Source organism: Chenopodium album, chromosome 20, assembly GCF_948465745.1.
Source record: "Chenopodium album chromosome 20, dcCheAlbu1.1, whole genome shotgun sequence".
NCBI classification, from domain to species: Eukaryota; Viridiplantae; Streptophyta; class Magnoliopsida; order Caryophyllales; family Amaranthaceae; genus Chenopodium; species Chenopodium album.
In genome coordinates this window covers 14,684,345-14,708,691 of record NC_137853.1, presented here as the reverse complement: position 1 = coordinate 14,708,691, position 24,347 = coordinate 14,684,345, and the positions used below count along the sequence as shown (strand labels likewise).

General features: G+C 34.8%; 1 protein-coding gene across 2 annotated transcripts; it reads right to left on the bottom strand.

Moving 5' to 3' along the window:
* Positions 1-223: 223 nt before the first annotated feature.
* LOC145598276 (uncharacterized) lies at positions 224-20,707 on the bottom strand. 2 transcript variants are annotated; one of them, XM_081654605.1, is made up of 15 exons: positions 20,085-20,707; positions 19,267-19,691; positions 18,741-18,940; positions 18,016-18,180; positions 16,526-16,840; positions 15,802-15,960; positions 15,576-15,725; positions 13,417-13,620; positions 13,290-13,325; positions 12,950-13,129; positions 12,820-12,861; positions 1,827-2,349; positions 1,341-1,485; positions 1,166-1,233; positions 224-724 (listed from the first exon to the last, which is right to left on the bottom strand). In XM_081654605.1, the coding sequence occupies exons 1-13, from the start codon at positions 20,488-20,490 to the stop codon at positions 1,483-1,485; spliced, it is 2,808 nt and encodes a 935-aa protein (XP_081510731.1). In that variant the 5' UTR covers positions 20,491-20,707; the 3' UTR covers positions 224-724; positions 1,166-1,233; positions 1,341-1,482. The 2 variants fall into 2 exon arrangements, with proteins under 2 accessions (XP_081510731.1, XP_081510732.1); XM_081654606.1 differs by having other exon boundaries at positions 1,166-1,217.
* Positions 20,708-24,347: the final 3,640 nt, after the last annotated feature.

The following is a 24,347-nucleotide window of genomic DNA, read 5'->3' as shown; positions in this document are numbered from 1 at the left end:
CAATACCCAAAAAAAAAAAAAAAAAAAAAAAAAAAAAAAAAAAAAAAAAACCCTATGACAAAGACAATGTGGCTAGGCATTATTATATTATTTCAGGAATTAAACGGAACTACAAAGTAAAAAAAATCTCCTGCTCTAATAACAAGCATTCAACTATTGCTCCCCCAAACCACAAAAAGAGGAAGGATAAATTAGCACAACTGGAAACAAATGGAAGAACAAGAAGAGAACACAACCGTTTTAAATGAGAGAAAAACTGGAAACAAAACCACATATGGACACTATTTTACAGTTAAAAGATTATCACTATATATTAACTGATTCTACACAACTATGTACAATTTTGTTTATGTACATACATATACTGCTGAGGTGATACTGCTTCCAAATAAAGCACTATGGTATGATGGTAACTATTGGAGGAGGACATCCACAAGTATTATTTCATTTAGAAAAGAAAGCGAGTAATACTCTGGCTAACAGACCCGATAATCTAATCAGAGTTACAGGCATCATCGTGCAATCCTCACTTCCCCAGTCCTGTTCTTCTGAGTGGTGAACTGAGTAAATTACACAGTCAGCACTATCTTAGCCAATTTATGATGCTTCAATTGGAGTGGTGAATTATCCAACACCAAACCTTATGAAGTTAAATCATAGGCTACTAGTCCAACGCAGCAACAGTTGACGTGGTCAAAACATCACTTAAAACGTGGATGTTGTCCTGAAAAATGATCCACAGGGAAGAGTAATTCAATACATATATCCTTTCACTTCAAACAAGAAAATTAAATATCAAGAGGGACATACGAACAAGTTTGTTAATACAGAGTGCTCTCCTACATTAGACTCATCAAAAAGTTTCCTACACGGATGTGTGCGCAAAAATTTTGACCATGTATTGACCTTGTCCAATAAAAACCCTTTTGCATCAACCCTAACCCTATACCATTAGATTACCTTGTCCAATAACCACTCTTAATACAACAACTTTGACTTATATAACATAGATCACATCTTACATTGATTTGCATGATAAAACTTGATAGTAAAATTAGGGTTGCATTATAACAGCACCACCCGCTTTAGTGCAAAACAAATAAAAAATCAAGAGCAATGAGTAAACAACTGAAGCGTGATGAACCTAAATAAATAATAAGCTAACCTCCTGACCAGGTCCAGGGGTCGGTCAATATTTTTGCACATTCCACTTCATGCTGAAATATTAGGCCACTGAACAATATCAAAAGAAGCACATCATTAAACAGGGATTGTCTCCCATACAAAATAAATTCTTTTGAACCACGATCATGGATTACAGTACAGGATGATACACCTACCAATGATTACACATCCTTTTGTATAACATAAGCCAGCAATACATCGAGGCAATCAACCAGTTCTCTACTCAACTGGCATTGCTCCCCTGTCCATAGTCTTGCTCAGCTCTTTGTCTTTATAAATCTTATTGCCTCCAAAATATTACTGCAAGACCATGAAAGGAGGTCACAAACATTGATATCAGTCATAATAATACATGAGTGCTTAAAAACAATAAAATATATCATTCCGAATCATAGATATAGGTAACAAAGCATGCTCATAATTTTGATGTTTTACAAGATTGGGCCATCAAAAGAACCAGGATGAAAAGAAAAAAGAAAGTAAAAAAATAAAAAAAAAAAAACCCTTTAGTTACTAGAAACATGATAAAAATAAATAAATAAATACATAAATATAATAAAATAAAATAAAACTAAATTTAAATAAAAGTGAAAGAGCACTCAAGCCTCATCTTAAATATGCCAATAGGTTTGAAAACTCACACTGGAAGTTCTCCTCTGTATGCGAGTAACATTTCTTCTAAATAGAACTGCCAAGGGCATATCTTCCCATCCTACGGATTGATCAAGATGCAATTTTCTTTTCTTCTGCTTCGTTACAGCATTCTCCTTACTTGAGCAAGCTGCATCCTTAGGAAGAGTCTCATTGCCATCATCAAATGTTCCCAATTCAATAGCCTCACAGTTGTTATCCCCAAGATTAGTCTTAGCTAAAGAGCTCCTATGTGGTTGCAGTTTCGAGAATCTTCTTTTCTTTGTCTTAGGAACTATATTTGACATTTCTACCTTTTCTTCACGTATCCTCAATAGTAAATCAGAAAGAGTGGACTGACCATCCAGCATTTCAGGAACATTATCCTGACTTGAGGAATGCACAAGAGTAGCCACATTCATCTCAGTATCATGTATGCCAGTAGCCTGGGACCCACCACAATGACTAATCAGAGGTACCTCCTTCGATCTTACTCCCCGAAGCCTTCTCGATCTGATGCGGATTGGAATGTTCCTGCATGCCAGCATAATAGAAATGATTGGAAGAAAAACTAAATCCCAAGTCCAAAATGTGATTCAAGTACTTCTAATGTAACATTACACAGAACAATATAAACGTACACACACAAGCCATGAATTGCATACATGTCATTTATACAGAGATGTAATTCACATGCTTCTAGTATCTTATGTGCTCAAATGCATGTGCACTATATAAACATGTGCACACACTTATACAAATCATGTTTACGTGTACAAAACACAAACATGCATATATATATACATACCATTGCTGCCTAGTCCAGGAGAGAGGGAGGGGGAGAGGAAATTAAAATCTGAAGAAAGTACCCCTTACAAGTACTACCTCCGTTTCAAAATGTTCCTAACATATTTCTGTTTTGATCCATTTCATAATTTTCTTAATATATATACTTTAATTTATTGTGGCAAATTCCTTTATCTAACACAATACTTACATCTTTTTCACATACTCTAACTTTATCCAACTTTTTCTTACACTCAGCCACCATTTTACACTCTCTCCTAGTTTATCCATCTTTTTCTTACACTAACCCACCCTTTTACATCTCTTCATTGCCTTAATTCTTCTGCAAATAGTAAATGTTAAGAACATTACGAAACAGAATTAGTACAACGTTGTGATTAAAAAAATGGCTTCTACTATAATGGAACATCCTACAGCTCACATGGAAAAGTGGCTGCTAATTTCTATCTAACATTCCATCCAATTCCATCCTGCAAATTGCAATTCAAAAATTCTCTTTGACAATCATTTCTGTCTCAAATTCTATCCTAAGTTTATGCCTGCAGTGTTAAAGATGCAAAAACGAATGAAAAACACCACATCACAAACATACCCAAAAAATTATATCTTGCAAGGTAACAAATGTATGTGCACACACACACAAACACACAAACACACATAAGCGCATAATAATCACAACAGTTATTATTACTCACTCCATTTTAAACGCTAGAGTTGTGAATTGACTTTAATATAAATAAGTGTTAGTAGGGTAGGCAGGATAATTAAAAAAAATATGGGGTTATTATTTTATTGAAAAGTAAAAAGATGTGAGAGGGAGTGGGAGTGGGGACATTGGAGGAGTGAGAAATGATAAAGTAAGAGAGTGGGGTAGGTAGGATAATAAAAAGGTTGTATGAATAGATAGTGGGGTCATAATTTTAATGAAAAGTAAAAAGATGTGAGGGAATGGAGACCATTGAAGGAGTTAGAAATGATAAAGTAAGAGAGAGAGTGGGGGACTATTGGTAGGTAAAATTATATTATAAAAATATAAAGGATTTTTAAAAGAGGAAGTGAGTCAAAAAAAAAAAAAAAAAAAAAAAAAAAACAGCCGAATAAGGCAAGTGTAGCATTTAAACAAAACGGAGGAAGTATTATACTTCCTTTGCTTATACTATAATTGCATCAATTGCAATTGGTATCATTAATATACTTTACACATTTTTTTTAAAAGAAAAAAAAAAGGTTAATATTTTGTAAGTATAACAAAACCTGTGGATATTGAGGGCAAGTTTAATGTGGCTCAGCTGAAGCTGCAAAAAGATATTCAGAGTAATATTGATGATGATAGCTTGAGGAACAAAGAGTTTGAGATGTTGACTTAGTTCTCTCAAATTAGGAGCCAATATTATTCTTGGTTATCTCAGAAGGCTAAGATTAATTGGCTTCAAGTTGGAGATGACAATACCAAGCTTCAAGTTAGAGATGACAATACCAAGTTCTTTCATAGAAGCATTAAGATGAGAAAACACAGGAAGAAAGTGATTGCTGTAAAGAATATTAGTGGAGTGTGGTGTGATACTCCTAGGACAGTTTCTGAGGCCTTTATTGAGTATTATAAGGGTCTTCTTGGAGATGACCATGGTGAGAGAGTTAATGATTGCAGCCACGTGGTTCAAGAAGGTTATGTTCTGAATGATGTGATGTGCAAGGTCAATTGCTCTGTAAACCTTTTTCAAGAGATGATGTGAGGAAGGCTAGCCCCCTTGATGGTTATAACATCACTTTTTTTAAGTCTTCTTGGAATATTGTTGGTGATCAAGTGACTGATGTTGTGTTGCAGTTTTTTGAGACTGGTGAATTGCTTAAAGAGTTGAATTGTACAATTCGTACTCTAATTCCTAAGGACCAATTGCATGTTGCAATGTCTTGTATAAGTGCATTACAAAGATGCTCAGTAGGAGACTTAAGCTGGTCTTGCCTGATAGTATAGCTCAGATGAGACTGGTTTTGTAGAAGGGAGACAAATATTTCATAATATTAGCATCATTCAAGACATTGTTGCTAGATATGGCAGAAAGGCTTCTTCTAGTGGTTGTCTTTTGAAGATTGACATAAAGAAAGCTTATGATTCTGTCAAATGGGATTTTGTTGAAGAAATGCTTGTTGCTCTAAATTCATTGACTTGGTTATGGTGTGTGTTAGAACCCCTTCTTTCTCTTTAGCTATTAATGGTCAGTTGGAAGGCTTCTTTCATGGGAAGAGAGGTTTGAGGCAAGGTGATCCTATGTCACCTTTACTCTTTGTTATTTGTATGGAATATCTTTCCAGACTCTTGAAAAAGGTGGCTGAGGATCCCAAGTTTCAGTTTCACTCTAGATGTAGAAGATTGAAGCTTAATCATCTTGTCTTTGCAGATGATCTGATTATGTTTAGTAAAGCTGATTTGGACTAGTGCTGGCTACTTTTGCTGCTGCTTCTGGCTTGGTGGCTAATGAAGGCAAGTCCAATATGTATTGTTGTAATGTTGAGAAGGAAGAGAAAGTAAGAGTGCTGCAGAATTCTGGTTTTTGTGAAGGCACTCTCCCTTTCATGTATCTTAGGGTGAATGTTGGCTCTAAGAAGTTGTCTAGGGATGACTGTCAATGCTTAATTGATAAAATTACAGCAAGGATTAGATGTTGGGGTTGCAGATCGGCAGAATCCAGCTTGTGAACTCTGTGCTTATGTCTCTTCACATATATTGGGCTTTCATCCCTAAAGCAGTTTTAGATGGTGTTGCTGCCATCTGCAGAAATTATCTTTGGGAAGGGAGGGTTGTTTACTCTAAGGCACCCTATAGCCTGGGACATTGTGTGTAGATGTAAGAAGCAAGGTGGCTTAGGTGTGCAGAATTGTTATAATTGGAATATAGCTACTATTGGAAAGCAGATTTGGAATATTTCTCATAAAAAAGATAGTCTTTGGCTTAGATGGAATGTACTTGAAGGGTAGAACTTGGAAGAGGTTTCAGTGTGCTCAGAACACTGATGGGTCAAGGATAAAATGAAGGCAGGTTATGTTGGTAATATTTGGTCTGACAATCCAAATGGTTACACTATTGCTAGTGGTTATAATGGGTTAAATACTCGATATAATAAAGTTGAATGGGGAGATTGGGTATGGAATAAGATGAATATCCCTAGGCATAAATTTGTGTGCTGGTTGATAATGTGGAGAAGGATTCGAGTGAGAGCTCACCTTTTCCGAATTGGGGTGATCAACAACCCTTCCTGTCCTCTCTGTGATAATGGTGATGTGATAATGGTGAAGAGACGGTGGATCATTTATTCTTTGATTGTGATTACAGCAGGAAATGTGCCCATATTTTGCAACAGATAAATCTGAATCCTCTGAATATTGAAGTCTGTAACAGCAAAATGAGAACTATCCAAGGCAGATTTCAGAAGCAGGTGGTGTATAGTTGCTATGCTGGGTTGCTCTATGTCATTTGGAGCCAGAGAAACTGGAACAAATGTGTTATGCAGCCTGAGAAGGTGATTCAGAATCTCTGGGTGGATCTCTTTCACAAAATTTCTTATGTCATGCCAGTCAAGACCAGCAGAAGGAATCAGAAGTGGTTCAAGGAGCTGTTTAGTAGATGATAGTTGTTTTCTGGGCTGCTTGTGTTGGCTGTTTTTGTGTTTTTTTTGTTGTGGTTGTTGTTGTTTCTGCTGAGGGTTCTTTGCCCTAAGGTGTATTGTCTGCCTGTTTCTTGTTGATTAATACAATTTTTTATCTTTTTTCAAAAAAAAAAAAAAAAAAAAAGTATAACAAAACCCCACATGACTGTTATTCTATTGTATAAATCACAAAAGACTGTCAAAGAGTGTAAATAAAACAAATCTCAAACGTTGCAATTAAAATAGAACAGAAGAAGCATATTATAAGGAAGCTAAAAATGAGAGGAGAAATAATAGTAAGCCAAGAATGATTATAGTAAATGATTTATGTAATAAAGGTTACCATTTTTACCAAATATTTTAGTAAAGAAGAAAGAGGTAGCAAGTGGGTTATTAATTCTTATGAACAAATAAGAAGTAAGAAGTATATATAAAGGAGGATGGAGATGAGGGGAGAAAGGACAGTGGGCCAAGTTTAAATATAGTGAATAGGTCAAACTGTAAAAGTTATCAAAAAGGGAAGTGGTCATTATTTTTTTGGAACATACCAATTCAGCAAGTATTGCAATCTTAGTGAAACAAAGGAAGTAAATTCTGCCTCTGGTCCAGCTTTAGATGTCAGACTTGTTAAATAATTCATTCAAATATCATTATCACCACGACAATTAATCTTTTATATTATTTTAAGAGATGTTTTCTCAACTTCTCACCACATCACTCCAAAACCCCATTCCTCAATTCTCATTCACTCCTGTTTTATTTTTTTTTTTTTGCTTGCCCTCCAAATAACTTCCACTTGTCTTTTCTTTTTTTTAAAAAAAAAAGAAATAAATAACCCTCCCAAAAAAACTTCCACTATTACTTTTCCTAATAACATACACTACCCCAAAAGACTACCTATTTTTCTTTTTAGCAACACCAATATTACAAGGAATATATATATGAGAATTGTGATTGCACTTTTTAAAAATAAATAATTATGTGCACTTTTTTTTAATAATTATATTGCCACCATAACAACTATTTTCTTTTTAGAATATTGTTTAATTTTATTTTTAAAAATCATTTAAGTATTTAACTACCTTTTTATTAATTCAATTATCATTGAAACAAAAAATATAAACACCATGTTTTTTATGCGACAACACGGTTCTTCTTTTGCGACAAGCCAGCACTGTGAGTGTGTGACTGCTTGCAAAATAACAAACCCCTATAATATAATACTGACGGAATAACCCCTATAACACAAAACGTGTAACCCTTAAACACTGATTGGATAACAACTAGTCCCTCTGTTTTTTTTTTTATATGCATCAGTTTAACCGGCACATTTGCTTAGACGCTACTTTGACCATAAATATCTTTATTGTGTATTAGTAAAAACTGTAACAAAATTATATTATGAAACTAGACATTATGACAAATCTAATGATATATAATATAGTAACATTTATTCATTTTTAAGAGGTGAAAAAAATTAAGTCAACCATAGTATGTGAATAGTGCAATTGTCAAAGTGATGCATATAAAAAAAAACGGAGGGAGTAAAACGTTGAACGGGTAACCCATATAACATTGACAGAGTAACTTCCATAATAGCTTACAGCCACATATAAGAGTTGGTTACTATATCATAATCAACTTCACGTGAGAGTGAGGGACAACTCAAGTGGTTAGAGCTACTCTCTCAGTTACAAGAGATCTTGGGATCGAATCTCATCATCCCGTCCTTGTAGCTCTTTAAACACCAAAAAAAAAAAAAAAAAAAAAAAAAAAAAAAAAAACCTTCACATATTAAAAATATATTTTTGTTACTAGATCTTTCTAATACTATCTTTCTATAAAATATATATCCCGTGCATTTTGCATTGGTACACTCTAGTTAAATTAATTTAAAACAGAGAGCATATGCATGTCCATGCAAACCTGCTCCCGTTTTTATACCACTACACTAGTACATACAAATGCATGCATGTATAATAATAAGAATATGTGAGCCTATATTTTCCCAAGCCTCACTATATCATAGTAGACGTCAAGTTAGGTTTGAGCAAGAATTATGGGGACCCCGATTTTGGAACCTGAACCGTTTATACCCAGCAGGTCCAGGGTCCAGTTCTAAAAACAAGGACTTAGTTCCAACAGGACCTTGAAAGTTTTTGGCAGCCCTTGAATACTATAAAGCACAATCCAATTACATATAATTTTCTTACCCATCTATCTAACAAAACCTAACCACCAAACCCCAAAAATTAAAACCTTATCAGCCGCACTCCATCTTTCACTCACATTCACTCTCTCCCTCTCTCCTACTGCTTTCATTCTTTTTCATCTCACCTACTGCAAATCTTTTTTTTTTTTTTTTTTTTTAAATTATCTCCCCAAATTAGATGAAAGCGAATATATACCAAAATGATCATTCACACAAGATGGAAGTTGCTAGTCAATGGAAGTTGAAAATGCCTCCAAACATTTCTCACAAGGGGTCATAAGTCTCCTTTATTATGAATTTTTTGTTTCTATTATTTCTCCATTCCTTTAGTTTTCTTTTAAAAAAAAAAAAAAACACACGTGTTACTGAAAAGCAAATCTTTAAATATCATTTTATGATGTTTAATTTTAAGTTGTAGATTTTTTTTTGCCGAAGGTCCAATTTGATGTTAATCATGAACGAGTACTTGATTCTGGAACCGGTTCCCAACGGATCCGGGACCGTTACAAAATTATTGAACCCAATTAGGACCAATTCCAATACTAGATCTAATTCTAGGACACGGTTTTAACTGGTGTGGGTCTGATTTTGTTCTTGGCGAGAACCCCAATAGTCAAATTGGATGATTGAGGAAATGTAGATCATGTCAGATTCCAGTTAAGTCATGACAAGCTCATGGATTCATCTACAAGGGAAGGGATGGGAAGGGAAGGGAAGGGTTGGGTTGGGCTAGGTTCGAGTTGACTCATGTAGACGTTTGGATTGAATTTGAGTTAGGGTCAAGTTCAATATTAAATTAGGATTTGGGTTTACTCAATTCGGTATAGGATTGTAACAAGTGACTTTGGGTTCGGTTAAAGTTTGGATCAAGTCAATTTTAAGTACGACCGTTATAGATTGGGTTTCGTTTATCATATTCGGGATTAATAAGGATCACGTCATAATCATTCCAATATGGCTCGGAATATTGTGTATAAGTTAATTTTGGGTGAAGCAAAGCCATTATCGAGTTAATTCAGTTAGTTCAAATACACATCGGATTATTATCAAATTTATACAAGAATGAGTCGTGTTGATCTTAAGTTTTGATGATGACTCAAGGAACCTAAGCAAACCCATAAGGGCTTTAACATTTGTCTATTAGCTTTGAAGTGTTGACAGGTTTATATGCTACGAAGTTCTAGAGTCAGAATGGAGCATGGAACAAGGTCAAAGGAAGAGCTTTGGACAAGGATAGAAGACAATCAGAAGCCAAGTTCCTTGAGTGAGGAACTGAAGCTCCAGAGTTGAAGCTTTACTAAGTTCCAAGGAGTCTATTGTATCTTTACTGTTTATTTTAGGCTTCTTGTATATATGTTAAGTACTTTGATTATTGATAGGATTTTAAGTGGATTGAATTTGAGTTTATAAAGATTTTATTTTCCTTGTTTAAAAAGATTCTATCTTATTTTCGGAAAATTAACTTTTATTCTATTTATTTAAAGATTTTCTGTTTTAACTTTATCCTATTGTTTTGGAAAAACTGACTTGGTAAACTCTTTTAACGGTTCTTTTACTTGGTCAAGGAAGTTGAGAAATTTAAGGAAGCAGTAAACCACTTTCTTCAGCTTGTTGCCCAAGCTTTCACGAACTGCACTTCCTAGTTTTATGGAAGTTGTGGTTAAGTGGGAGTTAAGGCATACGTGGGAGTTTTTCAACTGATTTCCTTTTAGTATAAATAGAATTAGTTTTCTGTTTTGAAAAGTACACTTGAGCATTACAATCTTCTAAGCTTTTCGAAAAGAGTCAAAATCCACTTAAATCCTTGAGTGTCTTTGTACTTAGCATCTTAGAGTTTTAATTTGAGTTGTATTGGGGTAGAGTTTGGGTAAACTCTAGAGTGTTCAGTTTGCTTTGAGTGAAGCAAGGAGAAAGAGAGAGATTTGAGAGCTCAACTGATTGAGGGATCAGTTGAGGGGGAACTTAAGTTCGTAGAGGAACTTAAGGTTAGAGTCTTAATTTGTAATAGGTTGTTTGCCCTATTATTATTAAGAATTGTGTTTAAAATCCCTTGTGGTCGTGGTTTTTCTTCTTGATTAGGGCCAAGAAGTTTTCCACATAAAATCTCTCTTGCACTTTAAAGTTTTTGTTTAAGTTTCTTGTAGAATTCCGCAAAAATTACCCTAGTTCCTCCACAATACAATTCACCCCCCCTCTTGTATTGTTCATTCAAGTCAACAAGTCGACACTTCAATTACATTTAGACATCATTTAGTTGATCTTTTAGAATACATTGGAATGGAGTTAGAATCCATTCATCTATTTTATTGTTTGGTTGCTCAATTATGGAGCCCCATGCCAAAGTGGTTCTAACTCTACCCCATCTCTTGGAATCCCATACCCACCACACCCAATAAAATTCACAATTCATTTCATTTAAAAAGTGCAAAACCATTCCAACATTAAAACTAAACATTTTAGACTAATATGGGATTTTGAATTTAAACCTCCCTAGTATGAGATTTCATACCAATCCATTCCAACTTAACAAACCAAACACCCCTTTATATAACATGATTTTTTCAACGAATCTGGCATAATACTTTAGCATTATTACAAGTACTTTCTAATTATTTATTATATCAAGGGGGCGTGAGGTATGGGGTATTCAAGAAAAGGTAAGGTATCAATAGAGGTATCAATAGAGCTAATCCACTTCCCCATGGTGGTTGGGTATTCCCTTCGTTGTTGATTGGTATGCTATTTTATTCATTCCCTTTACCCCCTAAGTCTATTTTATTAATTCCCCTCAACCCCATGGTATTTCCATATTTCCATACCCTTTCCTTGAGCTACCACCATACCACATCACCATCCACTGCCCCACCACACCACCACAATTATACACTCGTTGCCCCACCACCGTAACCCACAACCACCATGTAACTCACCGCCCTTTCGCCTCACCACAATCGCCAGATTCGCCACCACCCGCCATACTAGCAAATCAGCACCAAAAACCTACCATAACCACCACGAAAAATGCATCCTTGCCCACCCGAAACACCATTTCCACCCTCAAAAATCCACTTCAACCCACCGGAAACCTCACCTCCTTCCCTGAAATACCACCCTTGCTCACTAAAAAACACACCCTCCCCTTGAAAAACCACCCATAACAAAACCTAGATCCAAGAGAAAAAGAGAGAAAGAGAAAGTGAGAGGCGGTCACCGGTAGCGACAAATGGTGCAAATATGTGGTGGAGCATCTAATTTTGGTGCTGGTTAGCACTAGCTAATGTGTTTATAGACTTGAGGAGATGAGATGAGGTTGAGAGGGGAGAAAGTCTGGTGATTTCATGGAGGAGAGAGAAGGGTTTCTATTTTTCTCCTCTTTTAAACAAGCAACAACAAAAATCAATAACTTTTCCTTTCCTTTCTCCCCCATTCCCTGTCCCTTTGGTTTACCAAACGCTCCCTAAGGTTATTGTGATAAATACATGTCATTGAAAGTTTTTTTTTTTTAATTTTGGTGCACAATAAGCAGAATTCTGTTACAAAAAAATTGGCGCCATGATACTTTAATTTTAATTTTTTTTCATTTAGTGCAAAGTAAGCAAATTTATCAATCTTATTATTTTGTATACCAATCATAAGGAAAGATAATACATTAGGAAAGTGAAAGGCAATTCACATTAGACGTCCAACAATTAAAGGCTTAAAACTCAAAATTTAATCACCGTTACCTTATTGGGTGATTGACAGATTTTTTACCATAACCTAAACTATCCATGGTGTGACATGACACAACATCTAAAGCATTAATTCTATATAGTATTGTCTAGAGAATGATATATTCTATATAGAAAAAATTTAGAAGACCAAGGTTGTCTAGGTTGAATTTGAGTCAAGTTAAAATTTGGGTTGAGTCATTGATAAGTGGAGTTGAATTCAGGTCCAAGCGAGGTTCAGTTTGAACCAGGTCCGGTTACACTTGGATATGGTGGTATCAAGTCAGGTTGAATTCAAGTTTCAATAAATTTGAGTTGAGTTCAGTTCAAGTCAATAATTTGAAGGCTAAAATTCAGGTTGGGTCATGGGTCTCGAATTCTTTAAATAACTAAGGCCTCGGATGAATTTTAAAATAGATCATGATCGGGTTCCATCTCCATTTTCAGGGTTCAAAACAAGTCAAGTCATGATCAAGTTCTAGTTAATTTTCGGTTACAGTCACCTTTTTGACAATATATATATTTCAATCACTTCAATTATCAAATAGCAAAAATTGAAAATGTTGATATTCGTAAAATATACGTTGAGAGAGGAGAAAGGAAGGAAAAAAGATAAATACAGATGACTTACAAGGTCTCCGATTCACTATTATCATGTAATTCTGGGATTTCACTGCATAGAAAACTGACATTAGCAAAGACCAAAAGTACTTTTCAATACAGTAAGATCAAAAAAATAAATGACTGCTCAAACATCATACCGTGACTTATTGGGTTCTGCTGCAAGACTGCAATTTCTAGTCTTTCTTCTTTCTTTAGAACCAGATCTAATGGTTCTTCTTTTCTCATTTGTCCTACGAGCATCATCACAATCATCATTGTGCGTAGTTAATCTATCACCTTTTTTACACTTTCTTGATCTAACCCCTTTTGGACCACGGCTGTGTTTTAGGAGCAAGTATAGTTGGCAAACAATTAGAGATTTACAGTAGAACCCTCATCTCATGAATAGCTGAAAGTCATGAAACAACAGCAAGGCAAAGATATATATATATATAGCATTAACAAAAGCAGCAAAGAAGCAGCTAACAATGCACTTACCAGGAAACACTAGTTGGATTAGCTTTCCTACTTTTCCTGCATTTAAATTTTATAATTGAGTCAACAAAAACTGAAAGCTCTATACAAATAGTGAATCAGCTAGAAAATCAGCGTTGAAAAAGTATACCTAGACTTGCTTTGTTCTTGGGTTACATTTTCAATTTCCTGCCTATTAGTTGAGTCAGTGATACACAATGGAACAAAGTCATTCGCCCCAAGAGTAGGACGTTCGGACTCCCTATCCACAAAATTTGATATAAGAGCAGCCTTCTCAATATCTTTAGCGGCTTTAAGTCGTAGAACATCATTTGGAAACAACTTCTTCCATCTCCTGACAAATTTAAATAAAATAACAATCAGAACCGAAACTCATATCACAAAGATTACATGAAAAAAAATATTATTACTATAGATTAAATATACACATGTCTATTTGTGAACCAGTGAATGTATTTTTGAACTTGATTTATACGTGCTAAACTGAACTGCACTTATTTTAAATTAATTTATTTGTAGTTACACTTAATATAGTAAATGAACAGAACCTATTCTTTGTCAGCTTGAAGCTTTTACAAAATAGCATGCTTAAAGTTTGAGCGTGTCTTTATTGCCAAAAGAAAATCAACTTCATATTTAGGTCTTATTTATGAGAGCTGTCTAACTCTCATTCCATCTTCCCGCTAGCATTATTTGTTTATAAACAAAACTTAAGAGTGTTCAGAGTGTGTTTTGTGATAGCCTCTACTTTCTAATGGTTATATTGAATGGAGATTGGTTTTGTATATATAGCCAAAAATTCTTATACATTATTCTCCAATTACTAGCTGGAATTTATCAATTGGAAGAACTAGCACAAAAGCAAGATCAAACTCATAATTGTAGCAACATTCCCTACAAGTTTTAATTGATTATCATGGAGTCTAAGTAATGTATAACTCGTCAGGTAGGGCTGTACAAAAAAGCCCTAATTACCATATTACAGAAGAAAAATAGACTTATAGACAAGAAATAAATAAAATTGAGAACCCAATCAGTGAAAGTCAAAAAGTAACTACAATAGAAACAGTGTTTGTATTTTTTATTATTCTTTCACTCTCTCCCATCTCACTCTCTCCTTCTCTGTCCACCACCATCCACGCCATCCTCCCAGACTAAATCTACCCACGCACCCACCGGCCACCACACCAGCGCACCATGGTAAGTTGAACCTAAATCACACTTTAATCCATCACATCCGACCAAGGTAATGTCTTTACGATGTATCAATTTTTTCAATTAGTTGAAGGTGTTATTTGGTGTTTGCGGTGAATTGTGTGATAACCTATTCATACAAAACTTAATCTTTTAATTAGTTGAACATAAATCGCACTTTAATCAGTAACATCCATCCAAGGTAATGTCTTTATGAAGTATTTCTCCAAGGTGAAGGTGTTATTTGGTGTTTGAGGTAAAGTGTGATAAATATTTTATATTTTTGATTAGTTATCACAATAGTGTTTTGGGAGATAGATTAGGCTGAAAATGAAACACGAAAGATGAAAATATGCAAACATGACACCCTTTTGTTAGAGATATGTTACTCGAATCTTTGCACTTGGACATGGGTAGAATACTTTGACACTTCATTTTGGAACAAAAACATGGAATTTAAAAAAAATAAAAATAAAATAAAATAAAAGCCAAGTTGGACACTTGTACACATACCCACATCAGATATAGGTAACTGAGTTCAAGTAAGTGAAGTAACATAGTGTTAGAGACTAAATTGAGCTTTATATTGTTGTGTTTGGATAGCAAAGAAGGAAGGGGAGTGAAAGAGGAGGAAGGGGAGGAAAGACCGGAAGAGAAAGGGAGGGGAAAGGTGAGCTACATCTTGCCTCCAAATCTCTCCAATTATGGAAGGATAATGCTTAATATATATATATATATATAGAGAGAGAGAGAGAGAGAATGGACCCCCTCCCTCTCCTTCCTCTTCCTTTCCCCAATCCTTTACCCAAACAAAAGAAATTGTCCTCCTCCCTTCCTCTTGTCTTCTTATCCTTCCATTTTTTTTGGTCTAAACAAAGTGTACAACTGTACAAGTGACCTCCCTCAAGCTACCTATTATCAATTTCAGTTTGCTTTTGCAATGTGTAAATTTTTTTTATTTCTTAGAGCTTAGAAAACTACTATCTTGAGAGGTCAAAGTGAATATAATTTTAAATATAAAACATTGATGACTATAATATATATTGCCAAAAAGTAAAGTCTAGAAGAAACAGAAAAAAAATCTCCACAACATACCTACGGCACTGGTTATCTGTTCGTAAAGGAACACAGACAGCAACTTTTGACCAGCAGTGCCCATGTTCTTGTATTGCTTTTATTAACCTCATATCATCTTCTTCAGTCCATTGACCCCGGTTCAAAGATGGATCAAGAACATTAACCCATCTACAAGAAGAAAAAGCAAATAGGTATTAGTCAGAGTAATATTAACATAAATCAGCTCCAAAGCCAAAATATTTACCTTTCTCTACACTGTGCTTGGGTTCTTCCTGGAACAAACGAGGCTATTCTGTGCCAGCTTTTATGGCCAAAAAGAGTGACAGCAACCTTTAAGCGTTTATCTTCACTAATACTCCATGTCCCAACCCGTTGTCTTGCTGGAAGCAAAGTTTTGTTCCACCTAATTTCCGAAGATGAAACAAAAATTCAATCCACCAACTTCTCAGTTAAACCAATAGATTCTAACCAAATAAGACAGCATGCAAGGGATCCCAAAAGTAAGCAATTGCAAGAAGGTAAATACACTCTAGATAAATTGTAGATAACCAAAAGGAATGGTGTCCAAATTGCGCACAGACAAATTATCCTCTCAAAGCCTTGATCTAATACATCATTAATTTTAAAGCCATAACCATAGCCAAACAATGAAATCTAGAAATCCCCCCTTCATAACTCCCAAATAACAAATAGTCCTTTTATGTATGTATCTTAGCTCGTAAGCAAATAAAATCAATACACCATGGTCATGAGGTGACATTCTTTAATGTGTTGAGCATAAGCAATCTGTGAACCAAGACAGCCTAATGCATTTCTATGGTCTCAAACCCAAGAAATGAAAACAAAATCAACCAGATATATAATTAGAGCAGCAGCTGAAGATCATATTTATACTAAAGCAATCTAGAGACATTCGAGTGTATGAGAAAATGCAGACTTAACATAGAATTGTTTACATTATTACTGACCTATTAGAGCATTGGGTACCTGTCCGTCCTTCTAATACAGAAGCAACAGCTTGCCAATTACTCTCCCCAAAAGACTCCACAGCGCAACGCAATTGAGCATCTTCATCCTCTGTCCAGTCTCTTTTTAATATGCTTGCATTAAGACTCCTTTGATAACGTGCCAAACACTGAAAAGGAGTCCTATTAGTTTCCAATTTTTCAGCAATATAACTCCAATTATGGATTCCATTCTTTTGAATGAGAAGCAAAAGATGCTTGTCCTCATCTGATGTCCAGTTATCTCGGTTGATCACACAATTTTCATTATTTAACCACCTGCATGTTTTAATCAACAAATAATCAACCACTACTATAAGACAGGTTATAGCATGCAACAAGACAGAAACAAGAGATTAATTCTTAAACTTAATGTTTTCGAAAATTTCGTAGTAAAATTGAAGTGAATTCATGCACTGAGGGCTTTTGCTCGAATTTGTAACTTAAGACAATGTAAGATTCAAACTGGAAAATTTTTGGTCTTTTAGACTTTTCCTCTGAATTTAAGCCAGTTTTTGGTCTTAACGTAAGGCAACCTAGGCACTGCGCCTTGCACCTTGGCAAAGGCGGCCTAAGCGCTACGTCTTCTAGCACCTTCTGGAGAGCATTACACCTAGCAAGGTTGAGGCAATTTGGCTCCCGCCTTCACTAGCTTGGAGGCTAGGCACGCCAAGGTTCTTATTGAAACTAAGCATAAATCAATGGCAGGTCATGATTTAAAACATCAAAGCAGAGACAACATGAAATGATATCGTGAATGGCCACTACCAATGTCTCTTTACTAAGAAGTAAAAACTACTAGAAGCTACTCCTACAAAGAAGTATTCGCAAGAATTGCAACTAATATAGGAAAGTTGGGAAAAGTAGAAGGAGAGGAAAGTTAATTGATAAAAGAAGACATTGATTTTTCTTCATTCGATATATATGTATTGGGACAATCTTCATCCTCCGAGAGGTTTTAGATTTAAGTTGTGATGCAATGGCATTATTAATAATGGTAATTTTGTGGTGTGCAATTGCAACGAAACTCTTACGTCTTTCTTGAGCTTCCATACATCCTATTTTGTTCCTAGACAAAGTAAACTATCTAGCATCTTGACGAGATATAAACCACAAAGGCGAAAAGGATTTTAAGAGTTAACCAATTAGGGAGGTTCAAAGGAATTTAAATTCTACCATTTCTTAATGAAATTTATTCATTATTCGAGTGGTTCAACGTCTATATATAATTGGATGCTTAAACAATATTATGTGTACAAGGAGATGAAGTGATTATAGTTTGATACAATGGTGTGTTATTAAACAAAGAAGCACGTTTAGAAAAGGAACTGCTAAAAAATTAGCTAATTATGGAAGTTTAATTACCAAACATGCCTAAAATAACAAACAAACTCTTTAAACATATATATGTATACATAGGCTCCCACCAGCCGAAAGCTAACTGAGATGCTCACCTTGCCTCACACTCTTCTCTAGAGCGACGTGGGAACATAGAAGCCAATTGATTCCAGTCCACCTTTCCTACAAAGTCTTGGATAATTTCCGGAGTAATTTCAAGTTTTTTTATTGATGAAATCATGCCATCCACTCCATTGTCAAAGCCAGATTCCTCAATAGCACTGGGACAGAAAGCACATTGTACATCATTAGTAAGAGCTATGATACACCGGTTACACACTATCCCATAGAAGAATAGGGAGTACAATTGCACAATAGAATGAGACTATAAATTCAGTTTGATGTGTCATTCAAATATATGATGAAATAAAAGAGACAGAAAGGAGCAGAAAAGTAGTTGTTCCAACACACACTTGCTTTTTCATTTAAAACATGCAACCAAAAGTGATACGGCATTAGCCTATAAGCACAGTGATTTTGTTCTTCATTTTCTTTTCATATGTAGGGAAAAAAGGTATTAGCTCCAGCAGTGTGAACATACAAGATAGAAAGAATTAGAAACAATCCACAAACAAAGGTAGCAAAGTTTGCAAATCAGTATGTAAGGAAATATAGACAGCAAGAAAATAATACGATATGGGGCACAATGTTCATCAGGATAATTAAAGATGGAAAACTATCTTAATATTTTATATGAGTCGATCAAATCATTTGTTCAATGAAACGAAAAAAAGGTTTTTGAGAATGTTACGAGTCCACATGTAACAAGAGAACTACAAACCTTATTGCATTAGCAGATTTGTTGAACAAACTTTTCTGGAACTGGTTACTAATTTCCTTATTAAGAAGTTGTTTTTCATCCTTTGACCATTTCTCCCGATGAAATGACAGCGGAAAATTCTCCATAGCAGCCTTGTACAAAGCAACATGGGAGTTCTCCAATGGGCCATATAACATAGCAGAAATATTTTTCTCGGAACCCTGTGAAATAACTCAGTCAATGGAAAACAAACAATGCAGAAAATTTGATATATACATGTAGTTTTTGTGATTCAAAAAATTGTCTTAGTAAAGTAATTCAAGGGTTCAAGTGTGAAGCAATAATTAGAAAATCTGAATCATATATCAGTTTTATAACAGCTACCTGTTACAAGTAATTGAGTTGATAAGTTCACTCCTCCCGTCCAAACCCAACAAATTATAATGACTCGCCACTTTTTGAAGATTGGGTGAATATAATTGACATAGTAAAGAGCTTTCATTTAATTAAATAGATCCAAAATTGCTGTGTGGAAAAAAAGACAAACCTTTGTATTAGCTCTCTGCTTTGGAGCTGAGATTAGCTGGACACGAGCATCCTGCTTTTGAGACAATGCTCGACCAATTTTTTTCTTGCACTGCACCTGGAAGTCTCGAAGTGTTTTCAGGCGCTTTTTAATGTCATTGATTTCTTCCATCCTAGCTTCAATATGAAGCATCTTGCTTCGTATAAATTTCTGAGAGGACCTGTTTTTCTTTATTGCTTCCATAAATGTTTGTGCGGACATGGGGAAGCTGGAGGTGCAGCTAGAAGTCTCCACATTCTGAAAATTCTCAGCAGCATCCCAACAAGTGTCTTGTCCAAAATTACCTTGATGTACATCCAAGAATTCACTTCCCAAAGACGTGCCAACGGCATCACTTTTGTGGAATGATTTGTCAACAGAGTTATCATCCTTGCTTGCCATTGCATCTGAAATATTGATCATCCATACAATCAATCAACAATACTCCGGTGAAAATCAACACCAAATACAGTTCATAATAACTAGAAAGTACATCCCGATATCTCAAATTCGTAAAATTAAATATGTACACAGCTCATTCACAACAGCAAAGATTCAAGGCAATCAAGCAATACTGTCAAATGAACAACTAGCTAAATTTAAAACAGAATCCCAAGTGAGAACAGCTTAAACCAATATTGTCAATTTCACCTCTACAACTCTAGTCAACAATGTCACAATGTCGAAAAAATGGCATTAGCAAATAATACAAGAACATCAAACCAAAACAACAACAATGCAAGTATGCAAGCAACAAAAACTCAACATAAGTTCGATACAGAAGTTAAAAGGGCACAAACCATCTTCACCAGCAGCATCCCCACCACCAGCACTGGCGCCACAATACCGCGAAAAGCGCTTCTGAATAGCACGGAGGGTTTCGAAATCATCTTCATCATCATCAGACAAAGCAGGAGGTAAACTCATAATGGGTTTCAAAGACAATGGTTGAGAAATATCATCCCCACACCCATACTGCTCCTTTATACTACGAACCAACTCCAAGTCGTCGTCGTCGTCGTCGTCATCATTGTCGTCGGAAAATTCATCGTTATCAGCGGTAGCGCCACCGTCTGCGGCGGAGCTAGTAGAAGGCGGTGGCTGCGGCGGCATACACGCCATCGAAAGCGCTCGAATTTCATCATGCAAGAAATCATCATCGCCGTCACTGTCGGACAATTCTTCCTCAAAATCATATTTGCCCATGAATTTTGCTGGAAAATCAGGAGCTTTGAAACCTTGGATTGTAATTTCAATCAGAAATCAAAATCAATTGAGCCCTAATTATAACCCTAGAATTCAAGTAGAATCAACCTTAACTTCCGCAAATGAAACCACAGCAACATTGTAAGATTTAGAAATTCAAGAAGTTCGACAGTGAGGGTTTCGTGGGGGTAGCCGTCGTTTGCAATTGTATTTTGTATTGGTAAAAAAGTAGTGCCAGGGTTCCAGAATTTGAATTTCAAGGTATTTATTGATTAATTGGGTAGAAATTCCGCAATTTATATGAAGTACTATATATAAAGGAAAAATTGATATTTACTACCAGCGAAATCACCTTGAGTTACATTTGCTACCCGTTTAAAATTTTATTTTATATTACTACCACCCAAATCCCAAAAAAATATATATTACTACCACTTAACATAATCCGTTAAGTATCCGTTAAGTGGAACCCAATATTTCATTAGATAATAATTTAATTCATTAAAATAGGACCCAACACCATTTTCTCTCTCCTGGTACAACAATGGCGGCCGAGAATTTGCTTGGTTTTATGAGTACCAAATTCAGAAATGGCAGCCACCATTATCATCTAACAATTTAACAAAAACCCCAACTCACATTGAAAAATTGAAGACTCAAAACCACGAATTCAGAAAAAATTGCTCAAATTTCACGAAGATTTAAGATACCCAGATGAGAATTGAAGCAAATTTAACATTTTCAACCCAGAAATCAGCTATTTTTTCCGCCAAAAAAATGTGGGAAATCATCCAAAACTCTGCTGGAATCTTAAATTCAGAGAATAACCCAGCTGCAATCTTAAATTCGATACTTGTTGAGTAAATTTTGGGTAGTATTAATTTAAAATTAAATCTAAACCATAATGAGCTAGGGCGAGGAGCGATTGAGAGGTTTAAAGATAGGGGAGGGGTTTTTCTGGGTTTTGTGTGAGAAGGTGGTGCGCCGGCCACGGGAAGAGATCTGTGGCGTCGACAAGGTTAGGGGTAGTCGGAAGGGGGGACATGGAGAAGGTAGGGTTCGCCGGCATCGGGGGAATGTATGGGCGGCGGCAAGGGGAGTGGGGAGGGTGGCAGAAGGAATGGGGAGGTGTTTGGGAATTTATTTATTTTTTTAAGTTTATTTTTTAATAAATTAAATTATTATTTAATGAAATATTGGGTTCACTTAACGGAACCTTAACGGATTCTGTTAAGTGGTAGTAATATATATTTTTTTGGGTTTTGGGTGGTAGTAATGTTAAATAAAATTTTAAACGGGTAGCAAATGTGACACAAGTTGTTTTTGCTGGTAGCAAATGTCAATTTTTCCTATATATAATGGTATTTTCCGTAATACTCCCTCATTTTTTTTTTATATGCATCAGTTTGTCCGGTATATTTGCCAAGATGTTATTTTTGACCATTAATATCTTTAATTGTGTATTAGTAAAATTGTAACAAAATTGTTTTATGAAACTAGACATTATGACAAATCTAATGATATATTATATAATAACATTTATATATTTTTTAGAGGTGAAAATTTTAAGTCAACCATTATATGTGAATAGTGCAATTGTCAAAGTGATGCACATAAAAAAAACGAAGAGAGTATAATTTAAGAAAGAAAAATGGCTTTAAATAATCTCAACTATTTATGGTGCGTGCAAAATAATACAAACTTAACTTTTGCTATCAGCAGTACAATCTTTTGTACTACTTCCTCCGTTTTCTTTAAGATGCAACACACACTTTTTCACGGTATTTAAGAATTGTGGGGTTCACATGATATAATACACTTTAAAATGGGATGAGTGGTTGTTAGGAGTGTAATTTAGTGGGCCATGTGCTTTAAATAAGGGAAATAATATAGTTTTTTCCCTAAAGTAACTTTCTTTTTATAGTGTATTGCAAGTATTGTGACATTTCCTTTTTAGGGAAGTGTTGCAAGTAAAAGAAAACGGAGGAAGTATATGAAAATGGTATGCTGGCCACCAAAAAAGACATTTTGAGAATTTGTTAATTATTGGAGGTAAAAATTTGTTAATTAATTTGACCGTTTATCTAATTTAGTATATCTCTTAAAGTGTGTGACGTGTCAAATAGTGTATTATTGTAACAAAAAATGGAGTATTAATTAATTTACGTCAATGTCTTTTGGTTGAAAAGACATAACTCTTGACAGACTCTATTTTATGTACATCCTTCATTTTCTATTAATAGAGATGATTTTCTAATTTGAATGGAAGATAATCAAGAAAAGCATCATTAAACTTGCTTCCTTTAAGAAATAAATTTCTACAGTATTTTCTTTTGGTTTTTACAAACACTTGTTCATAAAACGTACTTCTTGTAGATTAATTTAGGAAAACAACCTAAATCAATTGGTCTCTTAATTGTATTTCAATAGTTTTATTGTGATAACTCGATTTTTTCCTAAAGGGGTGATAATAAATTGTTAGGAAAGCGAGATTAAGTTATGTATCTAGAAGAAATATTCGGTCTCTCTTGTTTTATCCTCCATTTTGTTCTGACACCCTCACCTCTCTCCCCTTCTTTTTTTTCCCATTTTTTTTATCCAAACACACCATAAGTTTATGAATATATGACTGCTCTATTGTACGCTTGGGCTTTTGAATGTCAGCCCAAGTTGCTAAAGTTGTTTGGTGTTAATATTGTATATTTGTATTGTTGCTACCTCATATTTAATTAACTAGAAGAAGCTCGTGTGATGTAATCTTCCGTATTTATAAATATATTATAAATATTTTTATTTTATTTATAATATTTATGTGTGTTTTTCCGGGATTTAAGTTTTAAAGTTCCAAATTATTTTTTGGGTTGATAATTGATTTTGTTCTAAAAAGATTTTTAATTGTCCATTCTACAATTTATGACATACATATTAAACAAAGCTAGTCCATTTCATTTATCTAATCGGCCCATTATTTTTTTTATGAGGCCCAATACTTCTAATTACCTTACAACCCTCTCTCCTATAAATACCCCATACATCCCTAAAATTTTTCCCACACAAAAGGTTAGTATTATGTACTTACTCTTTTATTTTATTTTTCTTTTCTTTTTCCTTTCTTTTATTATTATTTTTTTTCCTTTTCTTTTCCTTTTTTTTTTTTCCTTTCTTTTTTCCCCTTATTCCTCCTTCCTACGTGAGAACTTTCTCACTGCTCCACCAACTGCTGCCACGCCGCCGCCCGCCACCGCCGCCGGCGACCCAACGTCGGCCCAGCCGTGGCCCACCTGGCTGCCCCCTTTCCTCCTCCTTTGTTTTATTCTTAGTTTTGCTTAGAATTGATTTAATTGTTTTGGGTTTTGATTTTGTAGTATAAAGATTATAGTTTTAGTATCAAAATCATGTTTTTGATGTTGTAAATTAATAATTTCAGATTTTAATTGTGTTATATATTTTCAGATTTTATAATTTATAAACCTAGGGTTTTAATTTAATCAAATTGGGATTTTAGGTTCTAATGAGCAATTACTTTGGGGCTTTTGTTTCTATTGTATTTATTTTGATTAATTAACCATAAAAACATGTTTTTAATGAAGTTTTAAGGACTTTTAATCTAAATTATATTGCTGGAAATTTGGTTAAGTATTAATTTATTGTTGTTGGTTGTTTTCTAGGAATTGATTATTCCTTAGGAGACTTTTAAGTGATTAAAAGTGGCGCAAAGGATTGTTTACACAAGGTACGTACATGTCTACTTCGTTGCAAGTAGTGTCATGTTTAGGTACCAAAAAGGAATGAACTTAGTTTCATGATTAGAGAACACTTGGATGTAAATTGTTTGGTTATATATTTAATTAATTCAT